We start from the raw sequence: 25,316 nt of genomic DNA on the forward strand, positions 1-25,316 counted from the left end.
ACTGCAGCCTTTTTTATTCACTCTATCCAGATTTTAAAAATGGCAGCTCACAAAACACTAGTTCTGGTCCAGTTGAGATGATCCTCTGTTTGGTTGCAGATGACAGGATTTAGCGAGTTTCGTGTTCAGCCCATTCTCAAATACCCACACTCTGTCACGACCTGCAGCGTGTCACATCAACACCAAAGGCACCTTTAAGCATCTTTATGAGATGCACCAAGCTTTCAGCTAACTCCAGTGTAAACCCATCTGCAGCACTTGACACTGAGAGCAACTCACGTAAAGGAAAGAGGAAGAGAGCTTGAGCAGGGAAGGACGGAGGGGAGGTGGACGGGTCAAACAGCACAAGACTTTCATCCAGGGGACCGCAGTCTGTGTCCCGTGTGAAACCAGAGGTCAGTGTTTTTTTTTAACATAAGGTCATGTAATTTCTGTACAGTCATCGCACACTGACTTCACTCGTGACGTATTTTCATCACATTACATTATTGTTATGTAACAAATGTTCTTATCTTGACCCAAAACATGACCTTTGTTGCTTAAACCCAACTGTGACCATTTCACAACATGAGCCATGTGTTACAACAGAGTGCTCCAGGGATGATGTTGTTTTGTAGGCCGACGTGGAAGTCAGCATCGAAATCTGCAATATTTAAATAACTGAACTGTTTTAAAGTCGTTCAGTCCTTCATTACACTACCTTTGAAATAAGCACAAATTCAATCATAGATATTTATGAAGCAACATTTACATGTTTTTTACTTTTTAGTAACGGCTTCAAAAGCCTATTTATGACATACATCATAGGTTGCACTCTGTGAAAACATCAACAAATATCTCCTTCAAACAACTGAATTCATTCAATTTTTTCCCAAAAAACTACATTTTACAAGATTACACTAAACACATCATGAGAACGTTATAATTTACCTCAGTATAATACTCATTTTTACTTTTTACTTTGTACATGAAAGCCAGACCGGCGTTACCTCCCCTTCAGACAGCGCTCCGATGCAGAGGAGACGGCAGCAGGCTCCCGGGAATTGGCGGACTAAAGAAATGGCGGACTTTACATGCTGCCAGGGATTGACAGACTGGAACGCGGACACTGGGACGGTCTGAGCCTCTTCCTCGTTGAGTCACCCGGTGAGTTCGCGCCATCTTGTTTTAAGCAGCCATCCATCCCATTGAGTGTGCGTGTGTGACGCAGGAGAGGTGTGTCCTTATAGGTGCCGGTCGCCACAAGAGCTTGAACGCATCATAATGTAACTCAATGCCACCTCTGTAAGCTGTTAGTTGCTGCCATGGGCTGCTAACAGCTAACGTTAACCTGCTCTCCTCCTGCTGACACCCTGCTTTTAGCCTGCGCAAAATTGATGTGACACAACAGAAAAACATTGGCCACTGCCACCACCTTATTTGCCAACAGGCCGATGACAGTCAACAAGGCGAATGATACATTGGTGCATCCCTATTTAACACCTAAAAATATGGGGCCCTGTAACTTTACAAAGTAAACACGTGTGTACTGTAGAAGAAAAAATCAACTTGCATTTTTCTGTAAATATCTATAACAAAGTGTTCGTAAGCATACATACCAAAACAACAGTCAGCATGCATCTCAAAACCCCTAACCTGCACTAATCTATATTCTCAGTATTACTTGTGGCAGGACTAGTTAAGGTCATCTGAATGATCCACAGACACAGGTGAAGTGCTGTAGCTACAAACTCCAGGTAACCCTCAAACTCAGCAACTCCGTCCTACAAACAATGACGGTAAACAAACACAGTGGTCCCTGAACACACCACTACAGAGTGCTCTTCAATAACGCACAGCTCCAGTGTCAATAATTTCATTGTCACTCTGAGTCACTGTGTGAGTCAGAAGCCACTGGTCATACTCAGCGCTGTGTTGATGTTGCAAGTCTGCAAGTCTGTTGCCACAACACACTAACAGTTGTGTTGCTGATGATGCGTTGCGGTGTCACTCGCCACCTCCTCATAAACTGTAAAAAGTAACACATCACTTGATCAAAATATCAACTACAGATTAAACAGGTTGCTTTGTGTGTTTTATCTCTGGATGTGATGTCAGAATTTGTTTCGAAAAACCTGAGCTGATGCTGCTCTCTGATCAGAACGAACACTGTGGTGCGTCAGCTGATGTGGTCGAAGACAACTCTGTTTATGTGGATGATTAAAAACAAAAACCCGCCGATAAGGTCCTTGGTGTTCTTCACAAAGTTTCTAAGAAGTCCTGATGAAAGATTCTCACCACACACACTTCACACCCGTTGTGGTGTCCCATATAAGAAACAGATTCCAGCACACAGACGCATCAGCTGTACTAATTATAACCCACACACACACACACACACACATGAAACTGGGCTAGTCGACAGGAGACACCCACTCAAGGACAACATGCAGTCAGCTATCTCCTCGCTTTGCGTAAACGCTACATTTCCTCCTCATCTCTTATCTGTTCCTCCTCTCTGCCACCCTCACACCTCCAGCTCTCGTCTTTGCTGAGTGGCTCAAGAGGTTGGTGAGAGCGAGGAGTCATCGACACCGACTCAGTCTGCTGACGAGTGTCCAGCAGTGCTTACGTAGCTCTGATCTGATGCATGCTTTACCTCCGGGCTGGGAGATAAGCTCCAGCTGAACCACAGAACCAAATCTGACTTTTGTTCTTTTATAATATCAGATCAAGTACAATTCTTGGAGATAAGTAATGAAACACACAGAAAGCTGCTGTGTAGACATCATGTGTGCCCGGCTGAAAAACAGGGACACAGCAAATTCCAAACAGCCCAATGAATCAATGCTGTTGAGAGGCTGGATGTGAAACTGATAAATCAGGCCTGATGAATGGAGCCGCTGGGTCAATATGTGCTGGTTTATATTTGACCTGCTGGATCACAGAAACACAACCTTACTTTACTCTGGTGCTCTGACAGAAAGGGTTTAACTACACTGAACAAATATTCAAAAGCAACACTTTTGTTTTTGCTCCCATTTTTCATGAGATGAAATAAAGATCTCAGATGTTTTGATGCACACAAAAGACTTTTCTCTCCAATACTGGACACAAATGTGTTGATATGAGAAAGGATCAGTGCTCAGTGATCAAGGCTTAACTATACAGACCAGTGAGCAGTGATAACTAACATGTCTTTGGGGTCATCGGGTGGGAACCTCCTTTCACCAGTGTTTCGTCTAGTTGGTCCCACGACACCTCCAGGAGGCTAGACAGTGATCTCTGGCGTCCCAGAAACACTCCCCTAATGCCAGGTCTCACTGCTCCCCGCATCAACCCAATAACCTCCTTTATCTTACTTACACATGGCTTTCTCAGCCCAAACAGCACTGCCACCTTCAACCAAACCCAGGCTCCATTTATGCAAGCTCCAGGTAGAGACTGTGCTGATACTACCTTTCCTAGCACATTCACCATACTCTATTTCACACGCTACATAGCATAACTCCAATATCAGCTAAAGTTAAAGGAGCTAAATAAACTCACAGGATCAGCAAACACACTCACCTTGCAGCATGGGCTCAAACAAAAGGGATTCAAATAGGCCACTCCCAAATCAAGATGCTGATTCAATAGCGTCAGCACAACTAGAGATGGTCACGATCAGTACGCTTACAAGCACAGTGAAGTGGAGCTCTAGTTCCAGCTGGACGAGGACATTTAACTGGCCTACTGTCCTTGTCCCAGTATACAAGCACGGGAGGGGAATCCATTTATTGAGCCAAGTATCTGCGACTCCTCTACGATAGGTGGAGATATGCCCCCTTTCAGCTTGTTAGTATTGGACCTTTTTCCTGTTGACCTATTACGTCACAGACCAAACAATGGACAAACAAGTTAGCTACGGTTAGCTAGCTGCTAACTGGTACCATGGTGGACAACTTTACAGCTCTGTACATTTGGTCCGTCCAAAAAGTCACGGCTCTGGATGTAGATTTCTCCATGTTGTTACCGGCTTCTTCTTCTCTTACACATTTAATGCTATTGGACTTCCGGGTCAAAGCCTGGGGCGGAAACTGCGGAGCATGCTCAGAGCGCCTCGGCCAGTTTGGGTCTGATTGGGACCATTTCGGTCAGACTAACATGTTCATGTCATGAGTTCTAAAATGTTAAGCCAGATCACACAACACGAGGTCACAGATGTCACAGGTCGTCCACTAGAGCTGCTGCCTGTGAACTTTATGTTCATTTCACTGCCATAAGCCGTCTCCAATGTCGTCTCTGTGAATCTGGCAGGACATCCATCCTCACCCATCTCTGAGGCTGAGCCCAGACACCCCACGGAGGAAACTCATCTCAGTGGCTTGTATCTACGGTCTCCTCCCAAGGCAAACAGGTCCCAGGTGAGGGGCCAGACTAAGAGCTACTCAAGAAGACCTTGATGACATGGCATATTCAGACATTGATTGCCTCGGTACGGGGACACCGGGGCCTGAATAAGTAACATGGAGCTGTCACCCTGTGGGCCCATAACCCACAGGGACAGGAATCAGGGTCGGTGCATTGCATGCCAGGCAGCAGGCAGGGGCGGGGTCCGGGTGTGTTGATCCCTGGCGCCCAAGACTGGCTCTGGGGACGAGGAACATCACCTCTCTGGATACAAAAATTTAGTAATGCTTAATAAATTGTGCCATTGCTTAAAAAGGAAAAAAGTAGAACAACACATTGAGAGTAAGGAGCCATTATGGAAATTAACTTTGGCTTGGATGCACACACAATATTTGTTAGAAGAATCAATTATTGTTATTATTTGTTGACGATAAGAAAAATATAAAATATCACCAAACTTATCCAAAAACATCAGAGGACAATTTGCCACATGTAGAAAACAGAGTCAGCTGTTCTCATTCATGTCCAACTACAGTACATGTTGTTCAGCTGAGAACACTGCTGCATGTGTTCCACTGAATGTTGTTCATACGTGCACCTGGAGCGCACGTCAGCATCAAATGTCCACATCTAATCATTTAATCACATCAGTCTCTGGTGTGGTGTGGAGAGGGATGACGACACTGTGCTGCAGTGAGGTCATAGAATACAGCCTGTGAGGGAACAGTCATCAAGCTTTAATGAGTTTAATCTTCATCTCGAGCTCTCTGATTGCCGTGTGATCCGTTTATACACACTAAGACATAATAAGTGTGAAAGCATGTTGTCACACTCAAACTGGCACTCTCTCCATGACAACCTGCACAACAATGGCTTCAGTGTGTTCACACATCCCTCTGACTCCGCTTCATCTACGCTGATTTTAAGTGGCATTCAAAAGTGAAATCACAGTCCTTCACACCTGCAGTGAACACGTATGCTGAGTGACTGGGCAGCCACCTGAGGTCAGTTTCAACATCACAGCAGAAGTGTGATCCATCTCTGCTCCGTGTAAACCAACAGTTCTGAATTCAAGATAATGAGGCTCAAAGTAGCAGCAGGAAGAAGACGTGTTGAATTCAGCTGACAGAAGCGGGACATTTTTTGGGGGGGTCGCTGACGCTGAATGATGTATTCCTGAATTCACAAACGTGCTGACGATCCCAAAAGGACCGATAAATGGAGTTATGTGCAGAGAAACAAGCTGTGTCTGCAGCAGAGGCTGAATAATTACTGTCAAATCTCTGTTCTCCCCCCCCCCTTTCTGCTGTCTTATACAGTACTGTGTGTACTGTGTCTGCTCTGCATGTAATCTGACTGTTTCACATGTAATCACATCAGGATCAATACATTTATCTGACTGGAAATAGTTCAGAATAGATGTTCTGATTTCCATCTCTAAATGCATTGTAATATACAAATTAAATGCCAGGATATTTAGGAATGAGCAACACAAGCTTAAAGGGAAACTTCATTTTATCTCCAAGTGCCTAATTGGAAACAATTTTTGAAACTGGTCCAGTATTGACGGAGAGCGCTGCAGCCGGCAGCCGTAAAACAGGCTGCAATGTAACCACTCTGGACATGTTGACACCGTCAATATACGTCCACTAACAGTGTTTGTTTTTGTCACTGACAGGCTCAGACTGTTATTATCAGTGTCTGACAACGTTATGGAAAGGATCCCCACTAGTGATGTCATGAGAACTGATACTCGCGATACCTTTTACCTTTTTATCATACCATGATGAAAAATATCCAGTGATACTCTTTTTTTTGAAAAACCGGAAGAACCGATACCAGCGTAAGAATCGGTGCTATGACTATTCCGGAACTGATGGGGGCAGTACACGCCATATAGCGCTACAGTCCATACCTACATTCAGAGCGAGGGGGTGACGAGGAAGAGGAGAGGGCGGCTGCCTGCTAAAGCCCACATTCAGAACCAGTCACGGCCGCACTTTAGGCCAGAAAATAGATCTGCTAGCAATATATTCAGTTTTAAACACCACTTTGTCTGTTTATTAATTGTTTTTAACTCATTCCGAATTGCTTCTGAACCGTCCGTGCTCCGTGCGGAGCTTTGTCTGGACTCCGGACATCTCCCTCTCTCCCCCAGCCCCTCCCCTGGGAGAGAGTACGGTGGTCTCCTATGAGCCCAGCCTTCGAGACGTGCAACGCTCCGTTAAATGTCATTCAGTTCATCAAAAAATATCCCAATTAAATCAGTAGCATAATAAGCAGATATGTTCCATGTCATTTTGTTTAATTAATTTCAACAACACAGAGAACAGCTTGAACCAGCTGCGTGTGAGCTAACGATCAGGGATTTCACTCTCAGCAGTACGTGACTGCGCATGTGCGTTTACTTCAGAAACACAGCCGTTGGGGTGCGTTTGATTTATTGTACTGGGACGTTTGATTTTTCCACAACTGGACCACGGACATCAAAAAACACCGTTTGCACCGGGACAGGACAAACAATAAATGAAACCAACGAAACTCCACACGTTCTTGTGGTTGGCTCAAACGCTGTCAGCGTGATTTAAATAGTAAATATTTAAATAGTTTATTGAGTTTATTGCGGATGTTGATCAATGTTTTTTACAACAAAAAATAGGTAAAGAGAAAAAGAAAAAATATAAGTGGGATCTTAGGATTTTTTATTTTTTTGTACTGTGGTATCAACTTTGGTGTCGAGCATCGTGTAATTTTACTGGTATCGGCACCGACTACTGAATTTTTGGTATCGTGACATCCCTACTTTGCACATATATATGGTATGAAAATAATTTTTAATTACAGCTTTTTGACTTTTACAGTTTATTGAGATCTAATGAATCAAATTATGAAAACGCAATGTGTCATTTTTGGGTCATTTATTTATTACAGTGATTTATTTTGTAATGATTGTGTGTGGTGAAAAGTCTTTTTGGGCCAGCAGGCATCACATGTTCCGCACCAACACTGCCACACAACCAAGCTCTGCTCCTGCAGGCCGGTTTCCCATCATGCCAAAGGTGACAGATGGGGCTGAGGTTGCAAATTTGCATTTCCTATGATAGCAAAGGCGTGACCCGCTCTACTCTGCCTTACTCTGCCTCTGATTGGCTTACCCTGACATTCTTACCCTCGCCCTAACTGATGCCACTCCTTTTGCCTAAACAACGTAAGCAACAAAGGCATCGAGGGAGAGCAAGGCCCATCATGCCTTCACTATCCTTGCATGTTTGTGTTGAGGTTTGCGCTTTGTGCAGGCTTCTCAACTCCACACAAACCTAGAAAATAAATCTGTATGGAGCTGGGGATAGGACCGTCCACATACTTTTGGCCATGCAGCACACAGTATTACAAGAGCTGCTGATGTGTATGGAAACAAAGCTCAATGTGTAATGCTGTTCGATTCTGTCTAAAGAAATTAAATGTGTATTAAAGTCAGGTGTAAAGGTGAGTAACAAGTGAGTAAATGTTTTCTCCTCGTCTCTGCCTGTGTCTCAGCCTGTAAATACAGTACACAAATCCACAGATGTACATTTACAATTCCACCCACTGCCGCATTCCCTGTTGGGAAATATGCAAAGTGTTATGTAAAACACTGAGGGAAAAGTGCTCCACGTGAATTTGGATGTGACTGAGGCGTCTGTACACTGGCGTTATCAGAGTCACAGACTGTTACTGTGCAGATTTGGGTCTCTTTCACATTGATTCTGTTCGTCTGAAAACACTGCAGTGGAATCAGACACATCCATCACAACATGAACACAGCATCAATAAACGCTGCTCACTGAGACACACACTGGCTTTTAACACACACACAAATACATGAAAGTGTGTACATGCACACACATATTATCCTCCACCCTCCAAATCCACACCTCTGAGGGAAGTCTGACACTTTGTCCCTCTGTCATCTCTCTGAGCCTCTGCAGAATGAGACCACTGACAGTTTGCAGCATCCTTCACTTTTACCTCCTCACACACAGCCAGCCACTTTAATATGCAGACGGTATCTTCTCCATTTAGCACAAGAGATTTGCAATGCAGACTCAGCAGAAGTTGAGGGGAGATGGGGGGGGGTGGTAGAGATGATCTATATTTGGTGGGATACAATGGTGATGTAGCAAAAAGCACGCTGGGAGTGTGTTGAGCTCAGGGTGGGGAGGAGAAGTGATTTCAGATGCAGCAGGAACAAGTTAAACTGCTGCAGAGTGACGCCGGGTTTTTCTGCACATGAAAGACGGAACACTGATACAAACACACACCTGCAGATACACACGCTCGAGCAGAAAAACCTGCAGCAATTGGCACGAGACGCAAGCTGTGGTCACATTAATTCACTGCAGTGGTCATCCCACGACCCCAACACAGCCTACACACACACACACACACACACGAATCAGTCCACTGCAACACAGATTGAATTCACCCTGTGTACAATACGGATATGAACTGTAAGTAAAAATATCACATGCAAACACTCCATGCAAAACGAGACTAGAACAGAAGCCTTATCTGTATTAGATGAGATATTGTTCGTTGATATCAGATATCATCATATCAACATATGTGAACAGACTGTGTTTCAAACTAGCATCAGACATATAGTACAAAAACTACATACAGGGTTCCGACACATTTTCATGGGCAAAAAATTCTAAACTTTTCCGTGAATTTCAAGGACTCATAATTGTATTTTTTTCTTGTTTCACTTGCCCAACATTTTTCAAATATATCAGATTCAAACTATTCAAACATAATATCGGCTAGCGGACATACGTGAAGGGAGAGACGGAACACAGGGAGAAAATGAAGAAACAAATGTGATGGTAAACGACAGATGCGTATGATAGCTAGTGTTGTCATGAGAACCGATACTTCGGTACCAAGTCAATGCCAACACGCAAAAAATATGTCGGTACCTGTTTTTTTTCGGTACCGTAAGTACCGGATACAACTTTGCCCTCAGCGGGCCGTGTCGATTCCTGACGGAACTGACGGGGGAAGTATACGCGCATCAGTCATTGCCAAGGACGAGCGCCAAAGAAGAACGCCTGTTCTCCATCGTCTTTGCTAGAAACAATGGCTTTTACCAGTGCTGCCGGAGCCACAACACCTCGGCTCTTCGAAAAGTCAGGTAGTAGGAGTCGTGTGTGGAGAGAGTCTCATTTACACCACAAGCGATGCATTCGCGTAGCGCTCGCCAATGGTCACTGTTTACTTGCGTTTTTCATTTCGGTGAGCATGTTAACGGGTTAGAGCATTCACACCGCATCCGTTCTACGTGCTGCTCGAGTCGCGCTGCTTTCGCAAGCAAGCTGGAAAATAGAAGAGACGCAGATTTTTTGCGCAAGTTGCGAGTGAATGGGAGGGGCTGTTGATGGCGCCGCACGTGCAACTCACTGGCGGTGGATAAACAGGAAACAGCTGATAGCAGGAATTAGGGAGCAGCTAGTAGCAAGAGGGAAACACAAACCTGACAGACACTGTAAAGATGAGCAACTGGGGAGACAAGGAATTGNTGTTTTTATACTGCCAATGCTGAAAAAAGACTGATTGGGCTTTCCTGCTAATTTGCACAACTCCTACTCAAAAGGGCTACTGAGACCCAGACCTGACCACCAAACACCATCAGTGCTGGACCTCACTGAGGCTCTTGTGCCTGAATGGGAGCAAATCTCTGCAGCAGGTTCGTAATGTCATGAAAAGACAGAGACAAGGAGAGTGGAAGCTGTTGGAGCAGCAGATTAATGCTCATAGTTCTGGACTGAGATGTTCCCTTGCCACGAGTAGGTGTTCACATACTTTTGGCCATGTACTGCAGTGTATTTCAGCTCCAGATGGCACAGGGTGTGTGGAAGTATAACATTGTTCAAAATTTAATTGAACAGTTGAATGAAATGTCTGAAAAATTTAAATAATCAGAAAATTTCAGACTCTCTCAGAGAACGGTCCGGAGATTTCCTATTGAAAAAAACCCTGAGCCGTTGAGCAGAGATAATTAGAGTTTCTGCACTAACAGGGAGTGTTTTATGCTCACACTCATTGATTGAACCGCCTCAGTGGGAGAGAATAGGGTTTATCAGGGCTTTAATTGATTTCCATTCACCTTCAGGAGGGTTAGAGGGAGTGCGCTCGCTGATGATGAACCTCGGGCCTGTTTGTTTATGTTTCCTGCTCAAATCAAATCACAGATCAGCTCAGCGTGATGTCACATATCAACAGGCTCCTCAGACAGGAATGACAAAAGGAATGCAGCTCATCATGTCGTTTGGCCACATGTTAAACATAGCTGTGCTGTCAGAGTCAAATCTGTCTCTCCCTTGTTTTCTGTCTGTCACTGCTCAGTTTGACACTGGGCACGTTGTTGTGAACAGAAAAGGCTCAGTGAGGAAAGTAATGAAGAGAAAATCAGGTTATGGTGGAGGAATGCTGGTCGCTGAGGGATGTGACTGAATGAATATGTCAATGAGGCTTTGACGAAGTTGTGGGGAAGGCCAGGCAATAAAAAGGGAGAATTTGCATCGAGCACAAAATGTTTGTACACTTTTTTGTGTACACTTTATTGAACCTGGCTGTGGTGCAGATGGTGTCACACTGTTCCACTGATCTACAGGTGGCTGTAATGAAGTAAGAAACACAGTGATGAACCAGCAGAGGCAGTAAAGACGAAGGCTTCCTGCTGGGCTTTCCAAGTGATTTATGAGGAAGAGAATGCATTCAACATATTTGTTAGACTTCCAGTATACTAGGCATACGCAAGTTATTTCCATATTCAGTTACTCACATTACATTATTAGGGCCTGAGCACCATGCAGTGCGAGGTCCCGACTGAAACTGGAGGAATTGTTATTATTATCCAAAATGAACTGCATATTTGACGGGCTCAACGTTCAATCTGATATGGGTGTCATGATTGGGTGTGAAAAAAATGGCTCAGTAGCTCCACCTACAAAATTTCTATGAAGGGGCCCCTAAAGCTGGTTTCACCTACATGTATGAAACTTGGATGCCACAAGTAACACCACAAGACGTACAACAAAAGTCTCTCTCCGCCTTTTTTAAATCAAATGTGTAATTTCTGTACCCTGGAAATCCAGAGTTCTTGCGAGAGCTCAATTTGAATTTGCTCAGCGAGTCACTCTGGCAATCAGTAATGATGCTCATTACCCATGCCGTTGGAGAAGAGCTGCACCAATCACATCGGTGTATCTGATATAGGCGGGCCAGAGGCGAGCTAAACAGATGACGACAGCGCTGCGACGACGAAGTCCGGAATCAGTCAGTAAACATTGCAAGATGGCTACGGATGAACACCAGTTGTTTGAAACGGCTTTGGCCGCTACAATGAACGAGTTAGACTTGGCTTTTTCTCTAAAAGAGGAACAGAAGACGGCGCTCGAATCTTTCCTTTGCAAGAAGGACGTTTTTGCTGTTTTGCCGACCGGATACGGCAAGAGTCTAATCTACCAGTTAGCTCCGCTGGTAGCTAAGCTCTGGATACGTCACCCCGTGTATTGTTCTGATTGGTCGTAGTGTTATCCAATTGCATGCAGTGATATTTTCAAATGCATGCTTGGTGCCGCCCCTCGAGTTGGGCCATTTGCATTACTCATAGCCAGACCCTAAATCTTTCTAGATCTGGGTCTGGATTTCCAGGCTAGAATTTCTGTGCATTTCCGGTCGTTTCCAGGGGTCGTACTTTTACAAACTCCTCCTAGAGATTTGAGCCGACTGATTTCAAATTTTGTCTGTACCATCTAAAGACCTTTGACATTTAAAGTTCTTCAAAGCTTGAGTTTTCATCGTACTGTGTCACCGTGGCGAGGTGTCGAATTGCCATGTTTCACCACCAAACAGGAAGTGGTTTTTAACTCCAGTACACATGGTCCAATCCGCCCCAGATTTTACATGTTTTATAAGCCTCCAGGCCTGAAGGCATCAACATGCAAATTAGGTGTCATGGTGATTGCGCCATCTACTGGCAACAGGAAGTAGGGAAGTTCTAGACCTAATCACAACAGTTCCACAACATAAACCACGTGTTTTAATGTCTTTCATCTGTGTGTCATTTAGAGACACCAAAGGGTGACCTTTCTGTTGCTGTCAGAGCCCAAGAGGCGTGGCCGTATTCTGCAAAAATAATGGACATAGCTATCATGACGTCATGGTTTGTGGACTCCTGACGTGAAGCCTTGAGTTTGACATTTTGGTTGCTACCATCTTGTTTTTTTTTTGGAGCCAGAACTGATAATATTTGGGTAAGAGGCTGGCGCTGTGGAGGAGCGAGGAGTGGATCTGACTGAGAAGCCATGGGCGCTATCTGCAGACAGCTTATCACTAACAGCATCTCACCCTTGATTATGCGTAACTTTAAGCTTTAATAAAATGTAAACGGGTGAGTTATATAAGAACTCAGCCTTGGTACAGTTGTCATGAATGGGGAAATTAGCTTTAGAGACCAAAACCATTTTGTGTATCAGACTGTGAACATGTTTATATCTGCTGTAAAGTTGGACATTTTAACATGAGGGTCTGTGGGGATTAACTGGCTTCTGGAGCCAGCCTCAGGTGGACATTAGAGGAACTGCAGCTCGTTTGTGCTCTGGCACTTCCATGTTGGCCTAACTTCTCAGCTCGAGGTTGTGGCTTGGGCGTGACAAAGCGTCAGTATTTGACAACCTGGGAATGAGAACGTGTTGTTTCAAGAACACTGAGCTCTCCTGCCCGTCCCTATAGGATACACCCAATGTGTTTTGGTGAGTAACACAGAATGTAACTTTTGTTTTAAAGAAACTCCACAGGGCGCCTTTTAGTATGATAAACTACAAACAAAATGAAAAACAAAAACAAAAAAACAAAGGATGCAGTACTTGTGTGGGTGTAGATGGTATCTTGAACCTGTCAGTTGTATCAAAACAGAAGTAGTCACAAAGGTGGTACATTGAGAAAGAAAACGGACAAACGCAAACTGGAAAGTGAAGCTGAAAGAATGTCATTGTCTAAAATATCATTGTATGCTGTAACATTTAGATTTCTCTTGACTGGGACTAAACCAAGTAAACCCAAAATGTGTCATCAGGTGTGTCCACATACTTTAGGCTTTACGGTGAATAACATTTTGTAACATCTAACCTTCTCTAAAAGGTGATCTAATGAATCATAAAAGTGATTCTTTATAACCAAGCTAGATTTAAAGCTGTGACAATGAAAAGTAAACTTTAGTTGCACCTTTTACTAAACTGTAAACAGATCCGACCCCCCTCATCATCATTCTTCCTCCAGCAGACCATGCAGTGAGCCTAATGCTGCAGTAAGCTCCAGCATAAAGGACCTCTTATGTATCTTTCCACAGTGGCATTGTGTACCTGGCACTGTGATAAGCTTGTCCTGAGGACGTGCACATTTCCAACATATTCCAAATTCTTTGTTTCCTACTGCTGTTTGCCTTGTGCTCTTTTCTCTTTGCGTGAAAGTTGACATGCGCCCTAACCTGCTGCACAAAGTCACAACTCACCAGCACTGCGCCGAAGCGTTGCTCTAGTTCTTCCTCAGGTGGCATCGGGAGTTTCAGCCCTGCTGTTCTTTTCTGGGAGCCAGAGGAGCCTGGAGGGGCCAACACCGTCTTGCCCTCCTTCCCCTGGGGTACCTCCATGCTTCCTGCTGCATTCCCCATGATTGTATATCCGTCAGATCCAAAACATACACATACAAAAAAACTGCTCCTGAAAAACTGCCTCAGCTAGAAAACAGTGGTTAATAATTAAAAAACATATTAGTTATTCAAAGTTAAGTTGGAGGCTCTGTGAGGCACTGGCCTGTGACCTTTTATTATTTCCATGACCCCAGTCTGTTGATTCATGCTGAAGCAGCTCTCAATACCCGTCCATATCCTCAAACAAGGAGAAAGCAGCGGGATGAAATCCACCCCTGCCTCTGAATGAGATCCTGATGCATTATGAAACCCTAGAAAGAGGGAAGGGGATATCCTGAGAGTGACGGACAGAGTGACAGCTGAACGAGTGAAAGAGAAAAGGGGAGGAGATAGAGTTCAGAGCCTGGAGCTCTGCGCACAGGACGAGGCTGCGATAAGAAGAAAAATTAACATTAACCAGGAGAGGTATCACTTCTGTGTTTCCCTCTGCACAGGTGGGGAGAAAACTCTGGAGGCAAACTACTCCAAAAGCTGCAGTGCTCTCGGGTGATGAGACTTAGTTGTGCTCGCAGGTAGTCTGTGGAAGCTCTCCATCTGCTGTTGGATGCTGGGAGTCTCTGGGCCTTTGATCTCCATATCCAGAGGAAAGAGAGGAAAAGAGGGGAAGGCAGAGATCCAGCAGGCAGCCACTCTTTCTATCCGAAACAGGGACAGAGAGAGACAGACGGCAGCAGTGGCATTAGTCCGAACAGCAGAGAGTACAGAGAGAGAGCCGAGCTCTCTGGGTCCTAAAGCCTCCATGTTTCCTTCAGAAACCTACAGACAGCTACAGAGTCACACTCCTGACACAAACTGAGCCTGAGGCTTATTCAGGATTTCTAGAGATCAAGTCTCCTGATTTCTTAATATTTTACTTATTGCCAACAAATCATAAGCACTCCAACTCTTTAAGACACACCAGTGAGCTATGCTGTTGCACTAGGTTGGACACACACACACACACACACACACACACACACACACACACACACACACACACACACACACCACACACACACAGTACTTTATTTTGAAATACTGAAATAAGCTTAAAACACTCATTCCAACAACAGATTTGTATAATCTGGTGTTGGAAACAGTCTCCAACAAAAACACTGTTTCCTCCTGTTTGAGTAACGTTTGCCAAAAACTGCAGTGACCTGGCATCTCATTTATAAACACTGCGTACGCACAAAACGAGGCCTAAAAGAGGCGTACGCCACTTCCCACGCAAAAGTTGTGATCTATAAAATCAGACTTGATGGGAGAAACTTTAACCCGTGCTTATGAGCATTTTGGAGATGAGAAATTGGCGACACAGACGGTGAGCTGGAGCCTGATTGTAGAAACTGTCAAATATTTTTTGGTGTTTTAAACCATACGTATGTTTTTAGTCTGGATCCTAAGCATTGTTTTATTAATGAGACCCCAGCTGTTACATTAAATTACTGAGTCCTTTCACTCAAAAATATGGGTAAGACAAGCAAAATTTTTAAAACATTAAAATGTTGTTTAGTAATCTGCCTCACAGGAGGAAAAGCACAGGTGTAAATAAGAAAACTAAAGATGGCCACATTTCATTTAGCTGCTTCAGTTTCATGGTCCTGGTCCTGTTCATGCTGGCTCACTGACGAAGGTTACATGCACACCAATCTTCCCCTATTAATCTGAATATGACAATATTTTGAATTTGATGTGGGTCATGTAAACAGCATATTTTAAATATATCAAATGAGGCCTTTTTCCAAATTCAGCATATTCTGACTAAGGCATGTGGGATATGCCGATATCATTCGGGTTTAAATACAGTTCTTGGACATATATACAGCCGATTCAGCTGAGGTTTTACTGCAGTTTGCAGTTTGTCTGTTTTCAATCGGCACTGTGCGTTGTCATGGATACGTTGTAAACAAACCCACTTGTCAACAGTTTGCAATGCTGGTGTAGAAATGGATGCAGTAAAGCCCACATTTCTGGTCTGAAGAAGAAGAAACACACCTACTTTAATCATTACGCAGGACTTGGATATCAACAGATTTTTGGATGTGTGCAAATATCAAAACTCCAACCTTTTCAAGAAGGTGACTGAAGCAAGGAAAGAGATACGCTGAGCTCACATGGTCCAACAAGGAAGGAAGGAAGGAAACTGTGAACAATCTTATTTTGACGCTAAGAAGAAGAAGCTGTTCTACCTTTCCATTTTAAAGTCATAAATGACATGTTGCGTAACATTACAGGAGTCTGCACGTCTGCCTGTAAACTGGAATATTAATGGAATATTCATTTTCATTTGCCATGTAAACTGCTTAGTAGGAATATTGTCTTTTTCAGAAAAAGGGCCAAATCCAGCTTTACAGCCTCGTTGTGGTGGTGACATGAAGTCGAAAGGGTCCAATCCGGTCCACTAGATGACTAAACTCAGAGGTGCCAGGTTTCAGGAGCAAGATAAAGAAAGTGTCGTCTTCCTTCAGAAGCTTTTCCACCCCGACCAGAATACAGTTCTCTGATAAAACAATTAATACTAGAGAAATAAATCACCTGTTTATATACATATATATATATATATATATATATATATATATATATATATAGATCCCAGGGGACATTTTTTGTATTTGGGAGCTGTTTAAATGTGTAATTAGTGGTAGATTTTATTTAGTTGAACTATTAATGTTGTAACAGAATCTGACTCTGAGTTACTGTTGTTGTTCACAAACTAAAGAAATGAGAGATCATTTTAGTTTTTACTGAATATTTGAAGCAAACTGTGAAACTATCACTGGTTTTGTTGTAATTCTACGTTCTTAAATTGATAATTATTATTATTATTATTTTTTTTTTTTACTAATTTGTCAAATAAAATACCGTGAAATATGGTGACGTTATTTCAGGGCCATATTGCCCACCCCTATTAGTAACACCTGTGGTTTCCCTACAATGAAAAGTCAAAATGTCTGCTGTGATAAAGGCCTATTGTATTCATGTACTGACTAGGGCTGCAACTAACGATGATTTTCAATGTCAACTAATCTGTTGATTATTTCGTCGTTTAGTTGACTAATCATTTTATCGAAAAATGTGTTAAAATGTTGGTCTGTCTCTCCCAAACCCCAAAATGATGTCATCTAATGTCTTGTTTCATGCTCACGCCAAAGAGTTTTAGTTCACCGTCATGGCAGAGTGTGTAAAGCTGCCAATATTTGAATATAAGAAGCTGCAATAAGAGTATTTTGGGTACTTTTATAGTACTTTTCTATGAAAAATGACTCAAACCGATTAGTCGACTACTAAAATAGTCACCGATTATGTTAATAGTCGATCAGTCATCGAGTAGTCGACTTATCGTCGACTAATCGTTGCAGCCCTAGCACTGACACAACTGCAATTTAAAAATAATTTTATAATTACTGATAATTATGTTATTTCATATGTTTGCTTTGTGATATTATAGTCCATTAACCTACCAGGTCAATGGTTGTCAAACTTTTTTCAATCATGTATGGCCTTTGAAATATTCTTTCAGCCTAACACATCCTAGAAAATAAATATATAAATAAAATTGTTAAAGAAACACACAGTGAACAAACTTCAATTGCTCTGAAGGTTTACGGCAGGTGACAACTGCACTGAAAATATTCAATATAAAATGTGGTTTATCAAACTTAATTTAACTCAAGTACTGAAAATAAGAAGCGTAACAATAATTATTTCAGTTTCAATACGGTCCTCGCTCAGGTCTGTGCCCAGGCTCTTATGATCACGATAAATTCAGTTTGTTTTTCAAAACATAAAGAGCAGCACAAGATTTAATTGTAATCGTTTCAAACTGTAAATAAAAGTGTGTTTCTTTCCAACAAGCAGGTAACAAACAGCCAAACGCTGGCCGCTCACAGACCCAGATCTCTGTGTGATCAAAGCCTCATTCATACTAACATGTTGCGCCATAAGGAACTCATAACACCCTGTGTCCAAACAAACCCCGACTGTAACGTGGCTGCTAAAGAGGATCACACACCTAATCACAATCATAAGTTGCGCGGCAGCGATGACATAAGCGCCACAGGACTCTGTTTGTACGCATGTTGTTGGCTACAGAATGACTGGAGTGTTACTGGAAGGTGGACGCAGCCGTTAATAAATAATGAGTGTCACACTGATACCTGTGCGTCTGGCCACACCTGGTCAGCAGCACACAGGACATAATGAAGCGTGACACATTCAGTGGAGGAACTCTGTTCACTGGGTTTACTGTAAGTTTTAGATAAATGTGATGAGGCTTCTAAGAGATACTGGGACAAACTGAACTGGGACATGTTTGTTACAGGAGGTCTGTCCAACTTAAAACTGGTTTCAAGTCATAAACCATGTTTCCATCAGCCTGTTTAGATGCGCATCTAGAAGTATCGCATCGGAAAATTATGATGGAAACGCCAAAATTCAAATTAAAATCCCCTGATTCACACAAACTAAAATACGCTTGCTTTAGCCGGGTTTTGGTTGATTCGAAAAAATGTTGATTTGCAAAACGAGGGATGGAAACAGTTATGTTCGAATTAAGTCTGATGTAGCGCACCTCTCCATGGTGATATCCACACTCTGGGTCGGGAAGGCGGTAATGCATTTACAAGCTGGTTGCCAACTGCCAGAAAACGTAGAAGAAGAATGCGAGACTTGTTTTGTTTCCGGTTCTGCGGAAAACTTGCGCGAGTTCGTGTGACGCTTCCAAACCTGCTGCTACCACAAGACAAGACAAGAATGCCCTGGATACAAAAAACAACCAAAAAAACGATCAGAACATCCGCACTTTTCTCCAGCGCACCACTTTTATTATGTAAGACTATCTAAGGCCTTTACATTGTGTCAGTCACTGGACTCACATACCATGGTTGCAAAACCTAAGAGGCCGAGAAGGGATTTCAGCACAACTTCAGCTACTTCTAAGGTGCATGGAAAATCTGGAGAAGTAAAACTCCAGCAAAACTTGTAGCATGGAGAGCATCTTCATTGGCTTGTGGCCTTCATCAGGGTCCTCATAAAACACATTACAAGGAACATTTAAATAACGTAGGTATGGAGCAGGAAAAAATGGAGAATGTTAAATAAGTGGTTCTGGGATCTCGTACTGAACTTTTGCAGGGTAATGATTAATGTGTTGTGTCCAATGTGAGACACACTGCTGTGTGTGTTTGTATCTAATTCAATCATGACTGGGGTTAGCACGTAGATGTGGTGCGCATGTTAGTGGTCTTTTTTTTGTTTGTTTGTTTAGTTTGCATTTCTGCTCTGAAAGAAAAAATAAACACATATTTTTTAAAAAACATGGCTTTTAGAGAAAAAAACCTAAAAGGCCAGAAGAAATTTGAGTCAATTAATGGTTAGTTAGTAAATAGAAAACTAATCCGCAACTTTTTAATTTTTCAAAAAATCAGATTATCATCATGTTTCAGTTTCTTCCCTGAGGGTTTGTGGATTTTCTTTGTCTTATGTGATATCACATTTTATATTAGAGCACTTTGGATTGTTTGTCGAACATTTATTCATTCGTTCATTTTCCGTAACTGCTTATCCTGTTTGGGGTCGCGGGGGGGTGGAGCCTCTCACCCAGTGTGAGCTGGGTGAGAGGCTCCACCCCCCCGCGCACAGACAGGTCACCAGACTATCACAGGGCTGACACATAGAGAAAGACAACCATTCACACTCACATTCACACCTACGGACAATTTAGAGTCACCAATTTACCTGCATGTCTTTGGACTGTGGGAGGAAGCTGGAGTACCTGGAGGAAACCCACGCTGACACAGGGAGAACATGTCAGAGCACCTGGAGGAAACCCACGCTGACACAGGGAGAACATGCAAACTCTGTACAGAGGGGCTCCCCCACCCTGGGGTTCCCACCAGGAATCCTCTAGCTGTGAGGTGACAATGCTAACCACTGCACCACCGTGCCAACTGTTTGTCAAACACAACAAATGAAATGAAGACGTCACCTTTGTCACAATTGTCAATATTTTCTGTTGTTTTTTAACCAAATGATTAAAGGGGCTCCATGTGAATTCAGAGCTTATAAATTGTTCTCAACATGGAGCTAGCTGAGCAGCTATCAATGCTAACTCCACAAAAAGCGCTAAACAAAACCAGCAGTGCTGACAGAGCTGACGGCGTTAACCGGGGGGAACTGGAGAGTGGGCGCTACGCTTCAGCGACGACACTATCCTGATATCAGTTAACCCCTGTATGAGTACAGCGCAAAGTGGTAGTGATGAGCTAGCCACTGGGATACACACATGCACCTACATGCACATGCAGCGGCACCATCTACCACAACAAACCACAGAGAGGCTCGGATTACAACACACAGAGGAATTGTGACTTCATTCTTTGCTCAGGACAACATTACTCTACTATATCTGTACACAGCATTTAGTGGTTTGCTGCTATATTAATGCTCTGAGTGTTACAGAACCTTTACTCAACAAAGTAATCGGCAGATATATCATTTAGAAAATAAACATTGGTTGCAGCCGTACATCCTGACCATCCTCACCTTGTTTGGAGCTCTAAATTTATGCTTCATTTACATGATTTTCATTATTTGGATTGACGCGTAGACATTTTAAATTAAGAGAATAATCTGCAGATTAATCAATAATGAAAACAATCACTAGTCGCAGCCCTTATCTAGAAGGGATACTTAGCCTGGTTGTCAATTCATGCTTTCTAGTGCATTCATTTTTTTCAGTTGAATAAACAATAGCCTAAATAAATAAATAATAATGACACTGATGTGTGTGTTCGTACAGTAAAATATAATACACTCTTCCCTCTCAGTTTTGAATGTAATGGGTTTAAAAGTATCTGGTTATAAAGATTACATTAAAGGTGTAAAACTTTGCCATGAAACCACTCTGTGTGACTGTTCCTGTCATGTTCATAGAGTCTGTGGTGTTTTAAGGACAGACAGGAACACAGTGCCTCTGCATCACACTGACACCTAGTGGTCAGAACATCACATTACAGCAGTAGAGCTCATTTCACACCCAAATCCCTCTTGGCTTCTGTTTTTTATTTAGAAACTAGAATTACTGCCCCGTGGTTGTATGCCTCTATGCACCGGTTAAGGTTCTCTTATAATTTACACCATGTCTGTGAAAACATGGACGCTTCACAATGATTGTCCCCCAACAGCACACAAAATCTATACAATCAACCGCAACCCCTTCTGTTCCTGAGATATGACGTTGAATAATGACCAGGAAAGTGTTATATGCAGAACATGATGCTGTCACAGTTAAGTTGACCTTTGACCTTTTAGATACAAAATGTCATCACTTGATCATTTTATTTTCGCCATGACATTAAAACCTACAAATCAATCCAGAAATCTTGGTGTAGTTCTGGACTCAGACCTAAATTTCAATAGTCACATTAAGACAATTACTAAATCAGCCTACTACCACCTTAAAAACATAGCAAGAATAAAAGAATTTCTGTCTAAACAAGATACAGAAAAACTTGTTCATGCTTTCATTTTCAGCAGGCTGGACTATTGTAACGGTGTCTTCACAGGCCTGAGTAAAAAATCAATCAGACAACTGCAGCTCGTCCAGAACGCTGCTGCCAGAGTCCTCACCAACACCAAGAGAGTGGAGCACATTACACCAGTGCTTAAGTCACTGCACTGGCTTCCTGTGTGTCAAAGGATAGACTTTAAAATCTTGTTACTTGTCTATAAAGCACTAAATGGTCTCGGGCCTAAATACATCTCTGATATACTTGTACGTTATGAAGCATCCAGACCCCTCAGATCATCTGGAACAGGTTTACTCAGTGTTCCCAGGATCAAAACCAAACAAGGTGAAGCAGCCTTTAGTTTCTATGCTCCCCGCCTGTGGAACAAACTTCCAGAATATCTGAGGTCGGCTGAAACTGTCAACTCATTTAAATCAGGGCTTAAAACATTACTATTTACTGCAGCTTACCAGTGAACTAGATATGTAACTTATTGTTAGGATAATCTGTAGCTATTGTTTTTATATTTGTCTGCTGTTGCTTTTGCTTTATGTTTGCTTTTTAAATGCATTTTCTGCACTGTTTTTATTGCTTTTAGCTTTTGTTTTTAATGATCTATTGTTCCTTTAATGTTTTATCTTAATGTATTTCCCTTGTAAAGCACATTGAATTGCCTTGTGTATGAATGGTGCTATATAAATAAAATTGCCTTGCCTTGCCTTGCCTTGCCTTATCCTGTTAAACACTTGTTTGTAGTTCCGTCATAATTAGCATATGAATTCTTGAGTTATGGTCAAAAACATATTTTGTGAGGTCACACCCTTGAGCTTCGACTTTCGACCACAAAATTCAAATCAGTTTATTCTTCAGTCGAAGTGGGCGTTTGTGTCAAATTTAAAGAAATACCCAAAAGTGTTCTTGACATATCGCGTTCACAAGAATGAGACAGATGCAAGGTCACACTGACACTGGCTGTGGTTACATGATGGCTTCTCATTCAAAATGAAATAAATCTGAATGAAATCATTCCGAATTAAAGTTTTTCCAGGTAGTTTACATGAGAAATATTCATTCCGAATGAGGGTTTACATGGGAGATCAGTTTAATTGCCTTTTAATCGCCTGTATTTGGGTCCGCACAAGGTTTGGGGCAGGGAAGGTTTCTGATTGGATAGGGGGCAGGGCGGATGTTACGTGTTTACATTTACCTGAAGAAAACACTGTAGTCCTCGCTCCGGATAAGAAGATGCTTGACGACACCGTTCTTAGTGCCTTTTTCGGGCTTGTTTTGCTTCTATTCTTGAAGCAGCAGTACGACAACAACCTTGTTCTGCTAATGCTTCGTCTGTTGAGGAGGAGAAGGGAGGTAGAAGGTCGAAGAAGGGAGATAGAAGACCGTGCTGTGGAGAATGGAAACCGGTGAGTGCAACAAGTCCGACTGCTCTACCTCAGCCAGTTGCTATGCGCGCTGTATACGTCACGGCGCCAGCAGGGCAAGGAAACGAGCATGTGCAGAAAGACCGGAATGAACTTAAAGAGGAGTGAGTGTATACAAGTGCGAGAAATTCTTTCATTCAGAATTAGAAACGGAATATTCCAGCCCCTTACATCGGATTGAATTTTCAATCGCATTGGCCATTTTCATTCTGAATTAGGTGCTTACAAGATCACTTTTAATAGGAATGAACTTTCATTCAGAATGAAAAGGGAATTAAACTGTCCATGTAAACACACTCATTGACCTTTGGCCACTGAAATCCAATCCACTAAATTCCAGTATGAAAATGCCAAGGCAGACACACAACACTCACAAATGCTCCTCTCTCCTTCTGTGGACTGCTGGCTAGAAGTTAACGATGTTTGCCAGCAACTGGAAGCTTAAATAAGCTTAGTTACTGGTAGTGAATATGAACACTACCATGGACATATTAAGAGAACCAGATACAGCGATGAATGCAGGACCCCGTTTATTACCATGAAAGTTGCTCAGTGGTGCATGAAGTCAAAATGGTTTAACTGTGACATATAAATTTACTTGGATGATCCAGGGATCACTTCTGCACTTTGCAGCCCATAAAGCATGCACATTAGTCTTACAGATAAAATGATTTAAAAATTATCTATCACCGTAACCTACTTAGTTTCCATCAGTGTGGAAAAAAGTCTAGTTTCATTTCTGGGTCAGCGTTTGGGTTTGGTTATTGGTCAGGGTTGAGGTTAAGATTTAAATCTAGTACAAAGAAGCTCTAGAGATGCAGACATATAGACATCTGTTGAACATGTTTATAACCTGACAGCACAGACACTGGACTCAAAGTGATATCTAAACCTACATACACAGTGTATATATTTGTACATATCAACTTGGACATGAGCAGATATGCAGAGGACACAAGGTCAAAACAAAATGCTTGATCCTCTGGTGGCGTTTAAAGAAAACTGCTATTCTGACAGCGGATGAAAATCTGCTTAGTCACACTTTATTTGAGAAGGCCAACTCTGAAACTCAGCCTACAATCAAAAGGCTTTACTGTGACAGTAAAAAGTCTTCTGAACATCAAGCACAACAGCGTAAAAGCATTTTATAGGATTTCAGTTCCTTGAAATAAAAACATGGTACTGCTGGCACACGAGGTTGTGGTCAGGGTTACGAAAATCTGTGACTCGGACCATCTGCTTTTTGTCACCTGATGGCTGAAAAACAACTGGACGAAACAAATGAAGTGTGACCAAATACTGTCTCTGTGACTGTATTTGTCCATAATGTGACTAATGATCACTAAAGCTGGATATCAGACCTCAAGACTTTTTGAGGAACAAACAAAATGTCAATAGCAACCAGCATTAAAAACTCATGACTGCAGCTGAGCTCCAATGATTTTATTGTGTCACCAAAACATTAACATAAATAAACATTTTGATTACAAGGTATAACGTAAAAACAAAACTGCAAAGCTAGAAGACAGAAACTATACATTTTTTTCAAAACAGAGTTATGACTAAAATCATATTTATTTTACTGTTTAAAAAAGAAAATGCTATAGACATGTTAATATCTATGTAACAACCAAGAAAGCACTAGATAGCTAAAGTCATAGCTGAAAATATTAGCATCCTTGCACATTTAAAAAAAAAAAATCACTGTTGTCTCTAAATTACATTTATATTAACAAAGGTATTTTGTCCCTACAATTGTTTATTCCACTTCTAAAAGTAAAGTAACTTTATTTTTTAAAAAGAGCCTAGCATATCCTTTTACAGCACATATTCACTGGCAATTTGGCCCACTCTGCTTTTGAAAACTGCTCCAGTTTTTTTCAGATTTGAAGAGCATAATCTTTCACCTTCTGTTCAACAGGATATGGATTTGGACCGTGGCCACTTTAGAGCAGCGTGGCGTTTTCTTTAGGGATGCACCGAATATTCGGTAACCGAATATATTCGGCCGAATATTGCAAAATAACACACATTCGGTATTCGGTGGAATAAGTTAAAAGCAAGGCCGAATAATAGCGGCGTTTTGATAACGCAATCAAACGGCGTGCCGTGACCGGCGGAGTAAAATGTCGGCAGTGTGGCAATCCGTCCGTCACGGCACTCGCATTTGCGACTAAAAATAGTTTTGAGCGAGCAAAATAGGCTTAAATCATTCAGCACGCTGTGCGAGCAGCCTACAGATTTCAACCAGCAGCAGAAACGAAAGGC

At 42.3% G+C, this 25,316-nt stretch overlaps 2 protein-coding genes across 8 annotated transcripts in view; one reads left to right on the plus strand and one right to left on the minus strand.

Moving 5' to 3' along the window:
* Positions 1–14,768, minus strand: part of LOC126399408 (formin-like protein 1) — a 52,842-nt gene extending 38,074 nt beyond the window's left edge. For 4 of the 7 annotated variants that reach the window (XM_050059326.1, XM_050059327.1, XM_050059324.1 and 1 more), the window contains exon 1: positions 13,925–14,768. In XM_050059326.1, coding sequence (XP_049915283.1) covers positions 13,925–14,083 — 159 coding nt within the window. In that variant the 5' untranslated portion in view covers positions 14,084–14,768. Of the gene's footprint in view, positions 1–989; positions 1,009–2,277; positions 2,487–3,549; positions 4,032–13,924 lie in introns of those variants that run through there. The other 3 variants (XM_050059328.1, XM_050059329.1, XM_050059331.1) reach the window with 3 other exon arrangements.
* The window catches only part of plaub (plasminogen activator, urokinase b), a 396,726-nt gene that overhangs the window by 135,320 nt on the left and 236,090 nt on the right, over positions 1–25,316 (plus strand). The window lies entirely within an intron of this gene.

This window comes from Epinephelus moara, chromosome 13 (genome assembly GCF_006386435.1).
Source record: "Epinephelus moara isolate mb chromosome 13, YSFRI_EMoa_1.0, whole genome shotgun sequence".
Taxonomy (NCBI): domain Eukaryota; kingdom Metazoa; phylum Chordata; class Actinopteri; order Perciformes; family Serranidae; genus Epinephelus; species Epinephelus moara.